This window comes from Syngnathus typhle, linkage group LG2, assembly GCF_033458585.1.
Source record: "Syngnathus typhle isolate RoL2023-S1 ecotype Sweden linkage group LG2, RoL_Styp_1.0, whole genome shotgun sequence".
NCBI classification, from domain to species: domain Eukaryota; kingdom Metazoa; phylum Chordata; class Actinopteri; order Syngnathiformes; family Syngnathidae; genus Syngnathus; species Syngnathus typhle.
The window spans coordinates 10025370-10046961 of record NC_083739.1 but is presented as its reverse complement, the minus strand read 5'-3'; the positions used below and the strand labels follow the sequence as shown (position 1 = coordinate 10046961).

General features: G+C 44.3%; 1 protein-coding gene across 5 annotated transcripts; it reads left to right on the top strand.

Annotated features, from left to right (window-relative positions):
• The first annotated feature begins 466 nt into the window (after nt 1–466).
• On the top strand, nt 467–18389 carry fam120c (family with sequence similarity 120 member C). 5 transcript variants are annotated; one of them, XR_009717936.1, is made up of 19 exons: nt 467–1953; nt 3657–3903; nt 4029–4111; nt 5426–5554; nt 6163–6265; nt 6335–6408; nt 7447–7721; nt 8251–8413; nt 8488–8571; nt 8658–8859; nt 9770–10019; nt 11007–11121; nt 11218–11427; nt 11518–11755; nt 11836–11971; nt 13061–13124; nt 13214–13495; nt 15806–15921; nt 18278–18389. XR_009717936.1 is itself a non-coding variant. In XM_061297927.1 (18 exons), exons 1-17 carry the CDS (start codon nt 1444–1446, stop codon nt 13466–13468), a joined length of 3138 nt encoding a protein of 1045 aa, XP_061153911.1. In that variant the 5' UTR covers nt 467–1443; the 3' UTR covers nt 13469–13495; nt 15806–16794. The 5 variants fall into 5 exon arrangements, 3 of the variants coding, with proteins under 3 accessions (XP_061153911.1, XP_061153929.1, XP_061153901.1); XR_009717935.1 differs by having other exon boundaries at nt 13214–15921; XM_061297927.1 differs by lacking the exon at nt 18278–18389 and having other exon boundaries at nt 15806–16794.
• The last annotated feature ends 3203 nt before the right edge of the window (nt 18390–21592 follow it).

Genomic DNA, 21592 nt, shown 5'->3' with positions numbered 1-21592 from the left:
CTTATGACCGAAGGGGGGAGACAGACACGCCAACATGGACCGAAGCGAACCATACTACCTGTTAATGACTGATCATCTACTGTGCTTATTTGTGTTCGTGGGTGAGATCAACACGGAGACAACCGCATCAATACTTAAATGTGCAAAACAATCGAGCGTCCATGTTATCTGGCAAACATGGGTTAAAAAAAGGTATTTGAGAATCCTCACATAACGGGAAGAACACTTGTGGAGCACATTTTATTTTTGAATCAATTAACATAAACTGATTTGGCTCATTTCACGACGAGTCCGCACACTTTTTGGAGAAATCGCCTATTGGCAATTCCGATCCAAACGGTCGCTATCTTAGCGTCGGTAGTTGTAGTTCTAACGTGGAGGTCGAGCCCCTGAAGTGAAACGGCGGCCATGTGGCCGTGACACTACATTTCCCATGAGCCCCATATGGTGGCGCCTCCCTGCACTTCCTCCGCCTTCTCTCCGACTGTGCTGGGCCGCGAGGAAGTCGCAAGATGGCTGCTGTCGCTTGGAAGTGAGCTTCTCCTCCCCAACATGGAGCCGTGAGCGTGGACGACAGCGAGGGAGGCACAATCGGGCTTTTCGCTTTCTTTTCTTTTTCTTTTTTTTCTTTTATTCCGTCAAACATTCATCCCATTCCGCGTCGGATCCGCCCCGGACTTGTGTCGGGAGTTGACGCGTCAAAATCACGCCGGGGACCCTGCCAGCAGCTAGCCGCACGCACGCGCGCGCGTGCACACACACACACGTACACACTTGGCAAATAGAAAACACGGACACACGACGACATTTATTGCGCCTAGTATTTCAACGCGTTCCCCAAATGCGGAATTTGAACTTGCTTTCGAGCTGATTGTGTGGCAAATATTGTCGCTGTCAGTTGAAAGAGTCGCGCTAGCCGCTCGCTTCAACATGTCCGCGAAGTGGCCGTCCAGCCCTGCTAACTAGTGCGCAGTATCGCATCCATTTCACGCGTGATCATTTCTTCACTTAGTGTCGATATCGGGCACTTTTTGGACACCACCGTGAGCGACTGCGTATTTGGGTACCGGCGATGTTGCGGATGGAGTGATCAACAAATTGCCAACTCGTTGTAGCTCCACTGGCCTTGTGGCTCTCGCCAAAATCCACAGAGATGGACGCAAGGCTCCGCACGCACGTCTAAATTGGAGAAACATCTTTTTTTTGTTTCGTGGAGGGGAGCGGACGTAAGTTTTTAGCCACGATCAGGCGGCGCTCGCGCATGATCGGTCGCTTGACCTATTCGGGTGTGGGTAAAGCGCTCCGCTTGTCACTCAGTCGTTGGGCAGACGGTTAGCTCGCAGTTAGCTAGCTCGTCTCGCCCCTCATCCCGTTCCAACCACGGCGTACCGAACGTATTCCGAGCCCGCTCCCGGACACACGCACAGGCTCAACACCACCGTCATGGGCGTGCAGGGATTCCAGGAGTATCTGGAGAAGCGCTGTCCCGGCGCCGCGGTGCCCGTAGACCTGCTCAAGCTCGTCCGGACCGCGGCCCGCCAACCCCCGCACCATCACCCGCACCACCCTCACCACCCCGGGCCCATGCCTCCCCCGCCCCCGCCCGCCAGGATCCTGGTGGACGCCGACTCCGGCCTGCAGCGCCTCTACGGCGGCTACCAGACGGACTGGGTGTGCGGCGGTCAGTGGAATGCCATGCTGGGCTACCTGGCCGCACTTTCCCAGGCCTGCCTGTTCCAGGGCGGCCTGGAGCTCGTGGTGGTGTTTAACGGGACGCTGGGCAAAGAGCGCTGGCCTGAGTGGGCGCGGCGAGCTCAGGGCCAGCGACAGACAGCGCAGCTCATCGTCAACCACGTCGGCGGCAAGGCCACCCCGCCTCCCCGCGCTTGGTTCCTGCCCCCGGCCTGCCTCAGCCACTGCGTCCGCCTCGCTATGTTCCGCTTCCGAGTGCGGGTGAGTTACCTAGTTGTAACGCTGCTCCTTTGCACTTTCTCTTGCACGTGTTTCTTCTCCCTTCTGCTTCATTTGGCTGGGATCGGTACTCCCACTCTGCCCTTAACTACTGGCTTAAGTCAAAGTAGAGACTTTGAATCGTACACAAAAACTCCGTTTTGATCATTTGTCACAAGTGGCGCAACAAATAATTGTAAAATTAATCCACAACTGCGTTGATGAGTGATGAATTGTTTGGCTAAAATAAGGGTTTGTGCACATGTCATTTGTAATTGACATGTACCTGAAGCAGCTTCAAAAGTGTCGTGAGCCTTTACGTGGCATGAAGTAGTCAAGTAGCTCTGCCTTTCAAAACCATTGGCAAGCGTACAACTTCTTGACCACTTTTGGAACAGTCAAATACATAGCATCACTTTAAAAAAATAAATATATATATAAATGTAGCCAGTCAGCAGAGCACAAATGTTTCCTGGGAGCCGATGTGTTTGGATCGAGCCATCTTGGGTTTCAAATTAATCACAAATTAAAACGGTCCTTCCAAGTTGACTCGTTCTGCTTATGTATTGCATAGTATGAACTCGATGAACTTGACATACATTGTTGAAGAATTGCTAAGTGCATAGTCTTACTTTGAAGAGGACGCTGGCTCATTTGGAGTATTTCACACATTTGCATATTGAGTGGAGGCATGGAATGATTTATTCCTTCATATTGCCGCTTACATTTTAGCGGGGCGCCTTTCCTGTGAAATCTGAAATAGATGAGAGTTGGGCTGCTGGTGTTATCTGTGGATTTTATAAACCCCCATTACTTTATCGAAGATTTTTCCCCAAAATAATTGAAGTGATTATTTTAGGGCTCTTGGAGGTTTGATGTTTGTGCGTTGCGACTGAAATACACTATGTCAGGAAGTAGGAACCGAAATGTGTGACATTTAGCGCACTCAAACCCACGATTGCTTCCGGGGTTTTACCCGTGTTGACTTTTTAAGCAGTTGCGTTTGCTGCCTTGTTTGCATGTCCGCAGTTTGAGGGACACGTGATTCATATGAAGAGGATGTTGTACATTTTCTCACTTTGCATCACACAGTGGAGCTAAATTGCTATTCAGCTATGTTAACGTTCTTCTGCATCTCAGCTGATCGACGAAAGAGCTCCAAATAGATCCTGCGCACCGCACCACGTGTCTCTGTGTGTAGCCATTTTGGGATTAAGGTCTCGCCTTAAGCAGTTCACAAGTCTGGGGCAAGCTACTCTCTCTTATTGACAGTGTCACTGAATTGAACTCTGTCCATCTTTTCAGAGACTTTGTTCTCTTGATACATTGACAGATAAGATAAGTCCGGGGTATGCTCTCATGTGACAAATTGATGTATTTAGTTGTGTTATTGCATGTAACAATTCATACCTAATCTGCCTTGCATTGCCTTTCCTCTACATGACATTGCATGCATCCTTTTGTATGAATAGACACTTTCCACGTAAACTTTTCCTTGAAGAAAGTATCAATTCTACATTTTTGGACCGAGTACGATTACATTTCATTTGAGTACTCGCTGATGCCACATCCTAATATACATATATTGCCAGTAAGCCTTACAAATGAAACTCTTGAATGAAAATTGTGATCTGCTGGTGAGTGCGCCTAAAAAAAAAACCACCTGCTTAAAAAGGTTCTGCTGACTTTGTTCGCTCTTTGTGCAGGTTGTACAGACTTTGGAGGATCATCACCAGGAAGTGCTGTCTCTCTACAGGGACTACGGATTTGCCGGCTTGATTGCGCAGGATTCAGAGTTTGCACTGTGCAACGTGCCTGCCTATTTCTCCTCGCACGCACTCAAACTGAGCTGGAATGGCAAAAACCTGACCACACATCAGTATCTGCTGTCTGAAGCTGCCCGCCAGCTCGGGCTCAAGACTCAGCATCTGCCCTGCTTCGCCGCTCTGCTGGGTGAGGAGCGGCCCGCACCAACGATGTTTCCATCGTGCACTCTGAAGCGCACACGCCTACGACCGCCGTGTCCCTATACGTTGTTCATTCACACGAGAGCCATTTCATTTTTTTTCTTTGTGAAGGAAATCATATTCTGCCTGATGAAGACCTGGCTGCCTTCCACTGGAGTCTGCTGGGACCAGAACACCCACTAGCATCTCTAAAGGTAGCGTATCCCGGAAAGTCGTGCATGAAAAAACGAGCTTCAAACATGAAAAACTATCAAAACTAATCTTGCCTCAAGCAATAACTGTTCTCTGAAAATGGTTATTATCACAGTTAGTAATTGTGTATTCACCTTTACTGATGGATTGTAAAGTATTACTGTCCCGTAAAGTACTGTAATTACGCTCGTTCTAAATCTTACCTCATTCATTTCATTCATCACTCTGTGCTTGTGTTACTCGCCCATTGTTAAGTTAGAGCAACATTTTGTACAATGCTCTGCTTCCAACATTTTGAGGAAGACAACTTTCTGTTCAGCATTTTCAGTTCCCGCCATTGTAATTGTCATTTTGTCCATCTAAATTACAATAGGGCTGGGGTAACAGTCACCCGCAAAACTTGGTTAGCACAAAAATTTGAAACTATAATTAACAATTTTAAAACCATATTTACAACACCCACAACCAACGCGTGGTCACTTTCGTGCTTTAAACAAAAAAAGATAAAAAGTAAAACGTCTCAGTGCACGTTAAACCTTCTCCAACCAACCTAGCATTTTCTATTTATTCTTTTGTAAGTTCTGACGTCCACTTTGGGCCATCGAAGCAGGCAAAACGGCCGCGAGAGGCATTTGACCTGACAAGGGAGCCCGGCACCAGATTGTTAATATACTGTGTTATTTATCCAAGAGTGCTTATCACTGTCATTTTCCTGAAAAGCAGTATCTTTCTTTCACAAAAGATTTGTTAGTGACAACACTAAAGTACTAAACTGGCAAAAGCCAGATTGATTTGTGACTCACACAACGGAGTATCAATCTGGGAGCGCTCCATTGTGATCTTCTCGGGAAAGGTGCGACAATTGTGTACAATACTTTAAGCTCATTGAGGGATGTAGCAACTTGTGCAACCGACCAAACTTTGGTTTTGACCAATCACGGCAACGGAAATCTATATCGAGAAGTTAACTAGAGAACAAAGCTCTTTTCCAGTCACGTGCATCATCCATGCATTGGTCCACTTGTGCGGTTTGTTTGTTTCCCCCCCAGCCTCGGTACTTCTTGTTTTCATTGTAGCCGCATATCCCGCCCCAAACACACTGTTGCTTTGTGATTAGTCTGCTCCACCCGCGCTGCCTCGGAGAAAATCAGCGGGCTCGGGATAAGATGGATTCACAAAACTCACCAAAAAAAAAAAAAGGAATTCAGCTTGCGGCCAAAGTTACAAAAGTACTTAGAGCTCCTACAGTGTCTGTCATTTTAATTTCAGCCTAGAAAATGAATTGCTGCCAATAAATCTTGTGAACAACATTGCAGGTGCGAGCCCATCAGTTGGTACTGCCGCCCTGCGAAGTGGTCATCAAGGCTGTGTCAGAGTATGTCTCCTCCATCAAAGACCTTGGGAACCTGGACACCATCGCCAGAGATGTCTTCAAACAGTCACCGGTGGGTTCATCATGTTCATCTAAATGCTTGAAGAATCCGTATTGTATCATTGAAAATGGACTAAAGCACCAAACGGTCGTGTATTGTGCGGCTGTCTAGTCATTCCATTTTTAATTCACACGAATTTACAGAATCTTTCCAGTGACACGTCTTCAAGTTACCCGATTGCTTTGTATTTGTGTCACGTGATGTCAAGTGAAAGAATCCAAAGTTTTCAGGTTTTTTAAAAATATTGTTTAGTATTTTTGTGAGAAATCAAATCTGCCATTTTATCTTAAGGGCCATAATAAGGTTCAGTCCTGGTTCTTACCAAACTTAGATCCCTGCGGGTTTAATGATGATGGATTGTCGCCGCCGCCGCCGCAGTTTTTGTGGTCGCCCACGTCAGAGGGTGACGTTTGTGGCCAGCGCTCACACTTGGCAGAGCAACAGTGTCATATTTTAACTGACCTCGCCATTTCCTGTTTCTCCCACTCGTTGGCTCAAACAAACAATGTGATGACACGAGTCAAATAACTTCACGCCGACTTCAATGCACATTTCTAGTGTGAAATAATTGTGTTGAGCCTTTCAACAAGTACTGAACATGGTGCTGTGTCTCCTTCCAGTCTCGCATGGAGGACAAGGTGGATCGCTTCAAGAAAGCTGTGGAGTATTTCTCAGCCGCCTCCAAACCACGATCGCCTAACGTGGGACCTCCCACTTTCATTTGTGAGTTCAACTGATCAGGTTTATTGACTTTTTTTTGGGTCCATCCCTAATAACTGTGTGTGTATTCAGTGCCTGGGTTTGGGCCCACTCCATTTGGGGGACCTTCCGGCCACATGGGACCGATGCATCCTGGAAAAAATCAGGTAGATCTCGTCTTACTTTGTATGTAACGTGTGTGTGTGAGGTTGATTTCCATATACCGTAGTTTATATGATTTCTTTGAAGCCAGTCTGGGGGAATCTTTCCATCTCAAACCCCAAAATCAAAAATCACAGTGATATTTGTTAAAAAAAAAATTGTTTGGTAGGACTTGCGATTTCATCTTGTGGACCAAGATCAGGAGTGTCAAACTCATTTTTTCGCTGGGCACATTAGAGTCACAGTTTCTCTCAGACCTCTTTAATTGTGTCATCATATTATTACATATACAACAAATCGATAGATAGGTGGATGTCCGTAAATGTCATCAAATGGTTTAAGTTAATATCTGTAAGTGTATTTTTAAGTCTTTCGGCCACAACCCCGCCGAGAAGCATTTTTGCACTTGTCTCTTGAAGCATCTCAGCGGGTGCAGTACACCTCGGATAAATTTGCACATTTCCTTGCAAGCTGTATTCCGCATGGCTGACAAACCTAAGGCTAATCACAGTGGTCGCGGTAAGAAAAGCCAGGCAATCCCCATGGAAACCAAGGTTGCTGTGACTGAACTGTATAAAAATGTCATTTTTGTTTTTTGTTCAAGACAGTGTTTATGCAAACAGTATATGTACTTGCATAACTTAATTTAATTAATGAATTAAAAATATGGTCAACAAAACACCTTTAAATGAGAGTTATACTGTCTAACTTGGTTATTACTCAATACATCTCTTTGACCCTGTGGTTTTGTCTGCTACTCAAGAAAACCCTTATTCACTAATAATAAAACTCTGAAAAAAATTCTGAGGGCTTGTTCAACGTGACGGGTCAAAATTGCTGTGACTTTTCAAACTGTCACTTGCCCTAAAAACTCCACTTAAATAATGCAAATGGAACCTAAGTAGTAGAATAGCTCATTTACGGCAGGCGTGTTTTGTTTATTTATTTTCGTAAGTGAATTGGAAGTGCTCAATTGATATTCATTAAGTGATTTTTACTAGCGCCTAACACCTTGCCTTCATTCTTTCTCTCCTTGCCATCAGTTCCCCCCTCCCCAGGTGGCCGGCTTCAAACCGCCTTTTGCAAACGCTCCATTCGGACCCGGCTCCGCCCCTTTGTTCCAGAACCCACCACCGCCATCTCAAGACTGCAACAATTCGCCCACGGGCAAGATGGGCTTTTCTGATTGGTCGGCGCCATACGATTCCTCTCAGGGTGGAGGACGTTTGCCCAATCACCACACGGGCGCTCAGTCAGGTCCTTCTCCGTCACCTTCCTCGTCATCGGATGGAGACGAACCCAATGACAACAATGCAAAGTAAGGCAGGGACAAAAAGAGGGTCCGCTGTGCTTTGGATGCATCTCATCACATTCCGCTGCGAGTTATTTGCACGACGCATACTTTGACTGAACACAAGCAGAGTTTTGGTGTCTCAGCGAGTTGGCAGTTTGTTCTTAGCCACAGCAAGGAGACGTGCAAGTCTCGACGTTCCTTTTCATGCCATAAGCGGCGATTTCGCTCCACTTGTGGGTTTTGATTGTACTCACTTTCAATTTTGATATCACTCTTGATTTATGAGCTGATTTCTGATTTGTTCCATATCGTCATCCACAAAGTTCAGTGCCCACACTGGCCAACTTTTGAACACCTCATAGATGTTGCCATCTGATAAGAGCTTTTGGTGTCAAATTTTGGATGAATGGATTTGCAGCTCTGGAAGTTAGTTTAGGCCTCTCCGGAACGGTTGTTGACTCTGTTACACAAATATTGACAGTTACAAAAGCGAAACTATTTACACGGTTGTTATGTTTGAGCATTCTCACACGGCTTGTTCTCTATTTGACAGCCATTTGACAGACAAGTCGTCACGATGGGAGGATCCTGCCGGAAGAGAGGGCTCGGCCTCCGGAGACGGTTCCCAAGGCAACGGGAGCAGCTCAAGCATTCCGTCACTGCTGTCTATGGCGACTCGCAGTCACATGGACATAACCACACCCCCTCTGCCTCAGGTTTGTCTTAAAAACACCTTTTCAGAATATGGGATCTGAATTTGCCGAGAGAAAACGCCAAGTGTTTTTTTTAGGTTAGTGCTGAGGTTCTTCGTGTAGCTGAACACAGACACAGAAGAGGGCTGATGTACCCACAGATTTACCACATCTTGACCAAGGTAAAGTTCTGCTCAGCTTCTGCCGCCGAGTGCCATTTGACCTTGTCGTGTTCCGTTTAACAGCTGGTCTTTCTTCTCGCCTCCAGGGAGAGATGAAAATGCCAGTTTGTATCGAGGACGAGTGTAACTCTGAGCTGCCTCCTGCCTCTTTGCTATTCCGTGCCGCCAGACAATATGCCTACGGTGTCCTCTTCAGTTTGGCCGAAACTCACCGCCGGCTTGAAAGACTCGCCCTCCGCAAAAGAGCTCCCTTGGAAGGTTGGGGCTGGGATTGTCAAGTATTTGGAGGTGGCATACAACAATGTGTTTTCAAAGTTGTGTCAAAGGCTATGTTCATACTGCAATTCTGATTTATGTCGGTTGGGATTTTTTTTATACACGACGCCGGTTTTGCTGCTTTATTTATTCAAAAATCTCCTAATGCTTAAAGAATTACTTGATGGTGCCTATGCATGTTTTGTGTTCCGCATGCAGCACAGTTTGTAAATGAGGCCAATTGAGAACATACAGAGAAGTGTCTTACTGCCGGGCATATCACTTCACGGCCTCGCGTCATTCACATTACACGTCTGATTTGGTTGTAGAATGTCGGCGACTACGTAAAAAGATCCACCCAAAAGAAAATCTAAATTTTGCAGGCATAATACCTTGCGGTGTGAACGTAGCCAAAGTTTTTTTTTTTCTATTTTTCGGCAGCTGATTTCACAAGACCTAGCGAGACTTCAATACCAGTGAAAACAATTATCATTGCTAATGTGTAAATACATATCTGAAAGGATATTTTTCGCTCTTTTCAGGCTATACTATGAACAACTGTAAATGTACGGCTATTCCCAGATGTTGTTTTAGCGGGTTTATTGAATGAAACCACACCACACTACTTTTGAGTTGGCTGAGGTTTAAACAAAAACAAAAAATACTAGTATCAAAGTCACTGTTCTGCATAATAGTTTTCTTTTTGATAAATGCCCATCGTCACCCTTTTTTGTTTTTAGGGTAGAAACGGCTGCTTTTATGTTCTACTGAACAGAAAATGGTAGAATCACATTATTTTTTACCCGTGAAAGAAGAGTCTGTTTTGTGGGTCTTGAAATATTTGACGAAAAACTGCTAAAAGGGAATGTGTCGTGAAAGTGTTGCTTGTAAAATGGGCCAATCTTAAGAGGAGCCAGTAACTGAATCCATTACAATGTTTCAGTTCCTCCAGTGATTGTCAAAGAGTGGAGTTGCGGTAAAGCCAAGTCGGCTCTGACTCCTGAACTGGTCCCGGCTCTATGTTTCCGGGAGTGGACCTGCCCGAACCTACGCCGCTTGTGGTTGGGTCGCGCCAGCGAGGACCGCTCCAGGAGAACTCGAGCCTTCCTGGCTTGCCTCCGCTCCGACTGCCCAGCCCTCCTCAACCCGGCGCAAGTCCCGCAGCATCTGCTGCTCATGTGCTGCGTGCTCAGGTAGGAAGCTGCTTGTTTGCGTCGAATTGTTTGTCTCCTTTTTTGTAACCTTTAGACCAGTGGTGTCCAATGTGTGGGATGACAACGTGACAAGTGGCTGCAATCTAAAAACATTGAATGAGCACTACAAACGCTTCATAAGCCAGTCGTCCATAGCAAATACGTACATTAATAAAAACAAATGGTGATTAAATTACATGACCTTTTCAATTGCCCACTAAGCTCTAATAATGTTCCATTTGTGTTATTTATGTCGAGACGCACACAAACACGATACGCCACTTTCTGCTCCAAGTTAATGTCATCTCAGTACAGATTACTCTCGTTTAGTTTCTGAATGCAGATTATTTTTTTTTAATTCTAGTGTAAAGTGCTCTCTTATGGCAAAAACTGTTGTGAAAGCGCTATAAAAATAAAGATGTATTGTATGGTACCAGTTTTCTATTGCGCAATTTGCATTTTGCGCATTTCAGATGGTAATGGTAACTCAGCTAATGGAGCCTTGAAAAAGGATTTGTTTCCAATCTAAGTGCCTTGAGAGCATGATACTTAAGGGCTAACTACATTGCTTTGGCTCAGAAGGCATTCAATATTGGTGGTAAAGAAAACTGCATCCGTGTTTATTGTTATAACATTGCACTCACGGAAACACCCCTCAAGCAATAAATTATTTACTAAAAACATGGTTTCAGTTTGAATATAAAATATCTTTGGGGTGTTTTTGATTAAATAGAGATTGAACATGATTGCCACATCAGTGTATTCTGTTTTTATTTATGTTTAACCCAATATTCAAACTTCATTGGACTTGGGTTTGTAGTTTGGCGTTCAAAAGCGTCATGAGCCATCAGCCAAAACTAGGAACAGGCTGTTCACCCTGCTCTCTTGCATGTTACTCACATCCCACGGATTCACAAAAGGAGTATTTGCCCCCAAGGCAGTCTGGCCCCTCTATTGGGTATTTGATGAGCTTTCCTTGTCTGCCAGGTATATGATGCAGTGGCCTGGAGGAAGAATCCTCCAGAGAAATGAGCTGGATGCCTTTTTGGCCCAGGCCGTTTCCAACCAGCTCTACGAACCGGACCAGCTACAGGAGCTCAAGGTACGTGCTCCCCTCCCTTACTCCCAGTCATCTACCCCCCCACCCCCCCCCCCCCCCCGCCTGTTCCGTCTGAGCATTCATTTGTTTGGCTTTCAGGTGGAGAAGGTGGATGCCCGCGGCGTGCAGCTAGCTGCTCTCTTTATGGCCGGCGTCGACACGGCACTCTTCATCAACGATGTGTGCGGTCAGCCGCTGCCATGGGAGCACTGCTGTCCCTGGGGCTTCTTTGATGGCAAACTGTTCCAGAGCAAACTGGCCCGCGCCACCCGTGACCGTACTGCCCTGCTAGATATGTGCGAAGGCCAGGTATGGACCCGCTCGGAATTCTTCCGCCCAGTCTCGAGGCATACAAGACCGCTAATGAGTACACGGGTCCATCCTTGTTCTTCTCGGCAGGAGGAGCTAGTATCGAAGGTGGAGAAGATGCGTCAAGCCATACTTGAGGGCATCAATCTGTCTCGTCCTCTTCCTCCGCCTCCACCTCTTCCGCCTCCCGCCTTCTTGCCGCCTGCCATGGTGCCCCCTTTCTACCCCATGCCCCCCCTTTACCCACCTCGGCCCATGGGTGGCATGCCTCCTCATCACCCACATCATCCGCACCACCCTTCCCAGCACAGACCCAGAGCCTTCCCAGGTACGCGCATTCATGAACTTTGACGAGCTGTACAAACACCATAGGAAGATCTCTCAATCACCATCCCTTTATTTATACAGGCATCCAGTCAATTCCCCCTCAGGGAGGAAAGTTGGAGATTGCCGGCATGGTTGTTGGGCAGTGGGCCGGGAACAAACCCATCCGTGGCAGAGGGGGGTTCAACATGCAGGTGGTTTCAGTCGGAGCCGGGAAAGGGTGAGTGTTGTTGGCTCAGACGACTAGACGACGAGTAGAGACCTGACAGAGTAGAGACGTAATAGTATGTTTTTGACTAATACAATAGATATTGATAAAGGGCCTAATGATTTGACACAGTGATATATTACTCTTTGGGCAATTTTGATACAATATATTGATATAGTCACAATATTATTATTATTTTTTGCATATATGCAAGTAGTAAACTATATTTTCACATTCAAGGCACCTCGATCTGTGGTTGTTCTGCAGAGAGAACAAATAATTGTAATGGTAAAAATGTTGCCAAATGTTTAAATATTCTATTTAAAAAAATCTTGTCTGGTTTACATGTCGTCTAGCAGTAAAAGAAAAACTGTCGTGCCAATGCAGTTACCCTCAAAAAAAGTTTAATCCCCTTCCCCACTGTGCGGATTTTGGTGGGTCTACGTCCTCATTGCTTTTTGGCACATTAAATGAGTATTTTGATGGAAGTTTGAGTTGCCCTCATATGCGAGTGGTTATTGAACGCACCAAGAGTAAACGACCCGACGCGAGCGTCTACAGTTCTTCTTCTTCTACACGCAGCTATTGATCATTAAATGCAAGCACTTTTTCTTTTTTTTTTTTCATGCACTGCCACAACTTGGATTTAATTTGATGTCTACATTTACAAGGTAGGGGCACAACTGTACCCTCTTGGAGAAAGGTTCCCATGTTAATTTGTATGTTGTGATGAGGCGGTAACATTTTCCGATTGGTGTGGACATTTTTTAGTTTAAAGTGATTTCTAGCCCTCCAGTTTTACTACAGTACATACTGTAGATCCACTGTGATCTGTGTGATGGAAACTATCATCATTTCATAATCGAGTTGAAATTGCACTCATTAAGACGTTTCTTGTTTTGTTTGCAACAAGATATTAAGAAATGTTGATATTTTCAGAATGTACTAATACATTTTGGAATTATTGGCATGTGTAGTGGATTAGGCTAAAACTAATAGTGGACTGGCCCAGTTGACATTAAGTCGGGCTGAATGTGCCCTCCTGAACTCCAGTGAGTTTCTCACCGCCATGCTAAAGTCTTGTCTGTTTGCTCACCACAGGAGGGGTAAAGATATCCCAGCAAAGCTAAGGGGAGGGAAAAAAGCAACTGCCAACACAACACAGGTACGGCCACTTTTGTGCTTTTCGCCGGCTATCAAAAGTAAGCACTCAGATATTGCAACGTGTCCTAACGCTTCGTGTGCCCCCATCAGACACCATCGCCCCCTCCATCCAACAGTCCCCCGAAGCCCTTAGAGGAGGCGGGTTCAGCGCCAGAGGTCACAACTCGGCAGCTGAATGGAAACTCAGCAGCAGCCATCGGGCAGCCCTTGGAGCTGGCCTCCCTGGCCCAGCCAATCCAGTGTGCCTTAGCCAGCAGAGACAACCAATCAGAGGGGGTGCAAGCGGAGACCCCTTGTTGCCTTGACGACTGCCCGTCAGACGGAGCGCTACAGAAGGAAGAGTGATAAAGAGACGGATGGCGTCCTCAGAGAGTGTGTTTGACTGCCTTTCCCCGTCTTTGTAGCCCCGCCCACTAACTGTCACGCCATCACACGGAGCAGGAAGCAGCCGTGGGCATCTGTCTCGTATGATCTGCTGCTCCGTGTGATGCGTCCAAACAGTTGGCTGTCACAACAGTTAAATCCCATTTTTAGTTTCTCGTGGTTTTATATTGTTGTTTTTGTTGAGAGATTTTCTCCATGAGTCTGTACGCACCCCGCCCCTCCAAAAATAGCCTCTCCTCCCTGCACACAAACTCAAAGAAGTTCCGCCCCCATCACCACCGCCGCCACGTAAGCGAGCCCCCTCTCCAATATGGCTACCTTTATATTATACTTTTTTATGTTGTTAGAAACGCTGCACACAGAGGTTGCATTTGGCGTCGGCGGTCACCGTTCCGATGTGGTTCCCAAGGTTCACCACGTTCGGTAGCCACGTGTCAGTGCGGTTTGTAATCGTCGTCTCGCGTGAGGTTTGACTTCCGCGAGACCGTCAGTGATCGAAAGAGTCCAACTGGATAAAGTGACTTGTGTGTCCGGCCTGCTAGAAAGCCACATTGGCAAAATATTTCCTTTCTCAGTAGATCACAGGAGCACTTGAGCGACGCCATTAATTAGGATGCTCTTATACTTTGAGCTATGTAGCATAGCCTAGCGTTTAGTTGCTAAGAAATCCCATGAATTTACGCACCTTAATCCCCTAAGTATGCAAGGTTTTTCCCCGCTCCTCCAAAAAAGTGCATTATATTATATTGCCCACCCTCCTGCCCCTTCCTCCCAAAAGCTTTGATTGTATTATCCCAACAAAAGCACTTGATGTTGTATTTAAATGTAGTTTTTTTTTTAACAGAAGCCCCAGATTGCGACGAATTGACCGTGTATGGGCTGCACGCATCTAAGTAAATGTTAATGATGACAGGGAACTACATTTAAAGGTAGAGATCTATTTGAAAGACGTCAGAATGTGTACAGAGTGGTTCCAGACAAAGAGGCACTTTGTTTTCAAGATTCAAAACCACACTGGATGGTCCTCTGCCAGGTGACTGACAAGTCAAACACCTCGAGGCACCCAGGCCAAAAACAAACAAAAAAAAGACTGCTGCTTAGCAGATATTGGAAAGTTCCAAGTCTACTCTGCAAAGTGGCCTAAAATGTTCATTAAATAACTTTTGAAGTCCGATTCTTCTCTTCCGGGAATCGTCGGCACTTTCAGAAAAGTCATGTCCAAAGCGTATTTGAACGCGGCTAGCCGAGCAACGTTAAAAAAAAACAACAACAAAAAAAAAACATGGTAAGCCGGCGTAGCCTCAAAGATCCCGCCATCCTCGGGTGGCTGTTAAGAAACGCTGAGAGCTCCAGCGTGTCACTTTAGACCAATAGAATGCACTTTCCTGCCCTAAAGGTGCAAGTCCAAGGCTTCGTGGGTGGGAACTCGTCAGAGTACCCCTCCCCCCAATCAACCCCTACCCGAGTTTCCCGCTCACGTTCGGAGACTCCGCTAATGAACGGTTTTGTTTGAGCACTTAACGTTTGTATAGAAGCGGAAGTCCCCCACAGTAGGTTTCATACGACAACGGAAATACAAGTTATATTTACAGAACTGCGTGTTTGAGAGCAGTAGACATTGAACCGAGAGCATCCGCGAGTGCTCGTCACAGACTAAAAGGCAAGTCAACAAGAAAGCACCTTATTTTCGTACTACGTTGATGACTTGCGCTCTTTTGCACGCCGCAAAATTGATATGGATAGATGCCGTTTTGAAGGAATCAAACATGAGTGTGTCTAAGTGTCAATGTAGTCGCGTCAGACATCCCCCCCCCCTGTTACCAACGCAACCATTACAGTGAGATGCCGAGCGGCCGGTCACGCCGCAGGGGCCGCACTCGCCTCTCGAACACCAAATGAAAGGAAATGATCGGCGCCGCAACGCGCGCCCTACGTTTTCATAGGTGACCACGTCAATGGATTTAAACACCCAAGACATTATGGTTAGGCTAAAGAATATAGCTCCACTGGCCGAAACGCTCGACTTCGAGACTTCTTGGGAGTCGCATACTTAACTGCTTTCAACTATTTTGACATTAGGACATGTATTGCAATAGTACATTACGTGTTAGAGGACGGCCATGCGCCTGAGAATGATCTGCTATATGATGCCCTCTACCGATTTGCTCGCCACAAGTGCGCAATACAATGCACACACAGACACACACACACACACACGTTGGACAAACAAATATTCAGTTGTGTTTGTTACCAGCAGCATTCTCTCTGCTTTCGTGCTGACGTGATATATTTGTGCAGTTTCAGTTGCCAGTGGAGTGCTTGTCAGTTCATTGGAGTAACACATGCGACTGACTCGGAATCCCTTCCACTCTCCTTTGCATGGACACATGAAAAATACACGTTGCAAGTTCTGGGTAGGCACACACACAACACACACACACACGCACACATTAGTAGATGTTAAATAACCCTGAGTTATACAGTAGCTAGTATGGATCAAACAGCAACACAATACATCATGTATTGGCCCTCTTTAGTCCATGTCTGTTTTTGTTCAATGGAGATTTAATTATTGATTATTTTTTTTTATGCTTGCTAACTCAGTCACCCCTTCCCTCCCCTGCTTTGACACAATGTCCCCTCCTCAACCAATACTTTTCTTTTCTGCTCTTTATCTTACTCAGCACACACAAACACACGCGCACACACACGTTTTGTTCCCCACGAAGCAAAAAGATGATTTGGTCCATGTTACAAAATTAAAACAAATATTGTTGCATACGTGTACACACATTGAAACTAATGACTTTTATGCAGTTTAAAAAATAAAAAAAAAAGTATTTTGTGGAAGGATTCTGTCAGCCTCGTAATATTGTCCTTCCAACTCTTAACTCTTAGGTGTGCATCTTGACAAAAACCTTGCAATTCAACCAAGGTTTTTATGTCCAAATTTAAAATGGTTTGTCCCACAGCTAGTCAGTGATTGCTTTGCGGGGACCACTATGTCACCTTAGTTCACGCACGTACACACACACACACACCATGATATAACTGTCCTGAATTTCTCTGTTTTCCCCATCCCAGACCTCCTCGCTTGTCCTGTAGCCCTAGGATGATTTGTATTGGCCGCCTTTCTCTTTTCTCTCTAGGCTGGCTGCCCTGCCCCTTAATCAACCCAACTAACAGTAAAGGTTATATTAACGTTAATAATCAGTTTCTGTATGTATCTAGCCAGAGTTTGAAAAAAAAATCCGAAAAAAAAAATTAAATTCAGTTGTGCAAATGTGTTTTTCTTACTATTTTAATGTTGTTACATCGTCTAATCCTTCTACCATCGCTTCAGTTAGTACTGGAAATACGCTTAGCCAACCTAGAGATTTGAACTGTTATATTTGCGATTTTCCTCACCTCTATATGGCATCTTTAGACACTTTCACCGTTAATGTACGTAAGTAAATATTGCCCGCTACCAATTGAGAACCATCGTCTGCACTGTTGATTTTCATAATATCCCTGATGATAATTTTGTGGTCGATCTAAGATGAACTCTGCGCCCTTGCACAAAGCAGCGGAACGTCTCACCTGAGAACCAAAGCACACTTAGTGTCCCCCTGAGCCCACGTAGTCTATCCCCACCTCCCCCGCAAGCAGCTTGCCCCAAGGTTATAGACCAGCGAGTATGATGATGTGTATGTATAATGACATTGCAGCCTGTGTGATTTGTAACAAGACTGTGAGGTAAATGTGGCTGTTGACCTCGGTTGTCATGGAGACGCAAACAGGAAGGAAAAGTAGGAATGGCCAGCGCCAGGCCGACAAGAGTGTCTGCACTCGCTCGTTCCACATTGCGGCTGTGCCAGCCATTGCGTAGCCACTTGAATATTCTGGTCGTTGGCATCGCTTTTTCTTTCCCCTGGATTTATTTCTAACATTGTTGCCATATTGGAGTGAATTTTAAATCAATTTGAACTCGTCAGCAGCTGAGGTGTGCCTATCAAAATGAGATTGTGGAGACAGTTTTAATTTTTAGATATTCTACGTAGAACAAAAATGATTACCAGTAAGGGAAAAGATTAAGTGTTAGCAAAAATCTCGCCTATTGTTTGGCAAGGCTAACTTGACCGACTTTCCAAATGGTGCAAGCGCGCCCAACTCGTTCGCATTCCAATGTTGGAGGAGCTCAAATCCCGGGGAAAGAAAGTGCTGCGCAGTGTTGGCGTAAAACATTTATGTATTAATGTGTTTGAATGTGGAACCGAATGTGCGCTCGTCTTGCTTGTACCCGTTAAGATCTATTTGCGAGATTCTCGGAGCATTTTGTCCCCATTGGATAAAAAGGTCCTTATCTGTTTGTCTCTACACTGCCGCTCCCCCCTCAGCAGCCTTCCAAACTTCATATTAATCATAAGGCCAAGCGCCCCCCCCCCCCAATTCGCCCCTTCCCCCTGCAGAGGTGCTCCTTTTGATCATTGTGAGCATTTGCTGCCACGTTGTTCAAACATGCCTTCAGCATACACGTCAGTACCCAGGACCACCCGCCAAAACTACCCGTGCAGCAAAAAAGGGTTCAAATATATCCATGATATTATTGTTCGAGAGATATTATCATCATCATCATCATTATTGCTGTTATAATTATGGTTGGTATCATTTGTCATCATTGTTAGCATTATGGAAGCACCAGACTGTTTGTGGAAAGATGAGAGAGAGGGGAAGAAAGAGTCAGTGACATTTTTTTTTTGTCTGGGTGTTGGTGGTCTGATCTCACAGATGGAGGGGAGGAGAAATGGTTCAGAAAGAGACAACCATGGCAGTCATGTTTGTACTGGTTGGGAAATGACTTACAGTGCTGAAATAAAATTTATTCTTTTAGTAAAAAAAACATGGTGTGCCCAGTTTTATTTTGGGGAGAAATCACGTTTAATCAAGAATATTATTCAAATGTGTATAATATGGTATATAATGTATGTGGATAATAGAAAATACCGCACTTGACAGCTGAACATTGGCGTGTCCTAAAATAAGTAAAAATGTCAGCCCTAAAATGCACGCCACTAAAAGAATCTGTAAAAATTTAAGGGCCCGTTTGGGGTGAGATGTGCGACAAACTGCCCTGCCCACTGTTGGAGTTCACTTCCTGTTTCTTTTCCCCTTCCGATCTCAGCCTGTCCACATCACAAAAAAGTATGGAGGACCAAAAGTGCCAAAGTTGAATACACCATGAACTATTTACTTAAAAATGTCACTAATGAAATGTTTGGGTCAATTAAATATGGAATTTAATGAGTCAAACAAATAAATGTGCCATTGAATAATTAAATGCACCACTAAATAAACAAATAGATGTTTTAAATATTTCATTATTAAATATGGAATTAAAAAAAGAACTTATAAAAATTACTTTTCCATCTGCTTATCCTGGTTGGGGTCACCTGGTATGCTGGAGCCTATTCCAGCTGACATTGGGCAAAATTCAGACAACACCCTGAACTGGTCGCCAGCCAGTGGCAGCAAAAAGTGCGATGGTGGCTGTCTCCTCATATTGCTCCCCTGCATCGCTGAGGATTCAAAATGGGTCATCAAGGTCAAGAGTACACATTGTGTGGATAATATGAAGTTGGAGGATAGGTTGCAAAGCTTTTGGGTTAGTGTTGCATTTCTGTGGGTTCCATCACACATAGTGGAAGTATGGGAATGACAAGGTGGCAGACAAGAATGCTGAAAAGAAATTCTTTTGTTAGAGATTATGCTACTCTATAGTCAGCCAGAGGAAGGACCAAAACTGCCAAAATCAAAAATAAAAGTGAAGATAAAAGCCAATATAAAAACAATACAATATAAACTTAAATATACATGTATATTTAATTGTATTTATATACTTGTTTTTTGTATTTATTTCTGCTTTTTTTAATATATATATATACGTGTATGTATTTTTTAACATTTGTTTGCTTTTTTTTGTTTTATTTGGATTGGCAGTTTTGGTCATGATTTGCTTCAGTATTAGACACCTATACAATAGAGACATGAGAGCATGCATTCGTATCTAGTGTTTGTCTTTTTATTTGGAAAAATAATGTGGTTAAATATGAGGATTATCCAGACCCACACTCTATTTCAGAGGGTGGCGGTAATGCACCAGAATTGTTTTTTGCCAACCGCCGAAAGAAAGAAGAAGAAAGTAAAAGAAGAAGAAACCTGCTCCGCTTTCCGCCAAAAGTAGTAAAAGTAATGATGGTGAGCGACGATGACAGTCGGAAATGAATTGAACTGCATTGCAAAGAGAAGTTGCCTTTTGTGTTATCTTTTCTTCCTTTTTTCTTTTTATTACCTTACCGAGTCTGCGCGGGGCACGCTTTGACCCCTTTTTTTCCTTGTTAGACCGCCACGGCTCTGTTCGGTTCATTGCCGGGGGCACTTGAGGTGAGCGACTGATATTAGCTTAGCTAGCTGCTAGCCCGTTAGCGGACTTAAAGACTCATTGGCGGCCTGGTGGAAGATTTCATGTTGCTTAGCACTCACGCTGTATATTTAATCATGTCTTCAAAGTGGTTAACTCGCTGCGTTGCTCAGATGGTGATCGGGTTAGCATTTAGCCAACGCGATAGAAGTACTAAGCGGTTAAACTTAATCAAGTGGGTATGATAAGAAGATTGGCCGATAAGACATGCTTATTTTGATTTCCGTTCCTACGTTGAGGCTAAGCTAGGAGGGGCGAAGTTGGTAGTGTAAAAAAAAAAAAGAAGCTAAAAACAAAACACGCCTGCTGTCACATGTGTTGACTAGGGTAGCAAACAATATAGTACAATTGTGACAAGGAAATTGGAAATATATCTCATTAAAAAGTGATTTATTTATGTATTCTTTGATAACACGTGTTTTGCCACTGCCCAAAAAGGAAAATCGATGAGGGATAAACAAGTTATGACTCAATTTCAATTTGCTGCAGCACGCTGGCCTTTTCAGTCTTATTTGGGGTTGCAACAGTAGCAGCAAATGCCAAACTGATGATTATCGGGCAGAAATGTCAATCATTGTTTTGTAAAGTAAAGGGAAATGGTTGCCAAAGACTTATTTTGAAAACCAAGAACTCAAAAGGTAATCAAGTCAGCTTTCATGGAAGACTCCAGAAATCAAATTTATTCATATGAGTCTGAAATTCTGAGGATATGGAAAATATGAAGTCTGAAAAGTTCTCACTCTTTTGTTAATGAACAGCAAAGGTGTTGGTTATTTGATAATCGATGCGTTGTCAATTAATCGATTAGTTATTGTACCGCAATTTGACCATACCATACGTATGACCATACTTTGTTTTCGAAGTTGCATGAACCCCATGTTCCACACATGACTTTTTTTTTTTTTAAATGTTCCCAGCTTCCCAAGATGCTCGTCTACCACCTAAGACTGATCCTCATGAAGGCTACAAGAGGAATGTGCGTGATGTTGGTCATTTCCCAGACCATAACATTGGGGCTGTGTGTGGGATGAGGTAGTAGTTTGTATAGTTTTAGGATCACACCAGATCTGGGAGATGACTATACAGCCTACTGTCTTTCTCACGGCAACCAAAGCATCCTGTAGATATGACACGAGAGGCTGCCCGAGTATTGAAATACCTGTATTAGCTTGTTTATTTTTTTGAAAATACATTTAAAACTTCAGGTGTACTTGCTAACAAGGACCAGCATCTTTAGGTCTTCTCCCTAAGAGTGAAAAGTCCCGATAATATTTTTATGTTCCGCAATCCGATTTAATCTACGCATAAAATCATCCAAATAGTACAGTTTTGACAAGAAACTAGCCTATTTAGAATTCTTTCACACCAACCAGTATGTGTACCCTTAGGTGAATTTTTTTTTTGCTATACTCCCGGTTTAAAAAAATACTCAATTTGAAAAGGAGATGTTGGTCTCAATGTATTTTTATTTTGTGATTGAATAAAGGTTGAAAGTCTGTGTGCTGTGTAAATGGTGTTTCCATTCAATAGCCTACTTTTTTAAGTAACTGTAAAGTCATGGCTCAGAGTCTGGCATTTATTGCTTTGGGTCCATCTGACTAAACTTAAATACCTATTTCTGTGAA

Coding starts and splice junctions, on each gene's coding strand:
- fam120c (XM_061297927.1), top strand. CDS start 1,444: ATGGGCGTGCAGGGATTCCAGGAGTATCTGGAGAAGCGCTGTCCCGGC. Junction 4,112..5,425: donor ACCCACTAGCATCTCTAAAG/GTAGCGTATCCC, acceptor ACAACATTGCAG/GTGCGAGCCCATCAGTTGGT. Junction 6,266..6,334: donor GGGACCTCCCACTTTCATTT/GTGAGTTCAACT, acceptor GTGTGTATTCAG/TGCCTGGGTTTGGGCCCACT.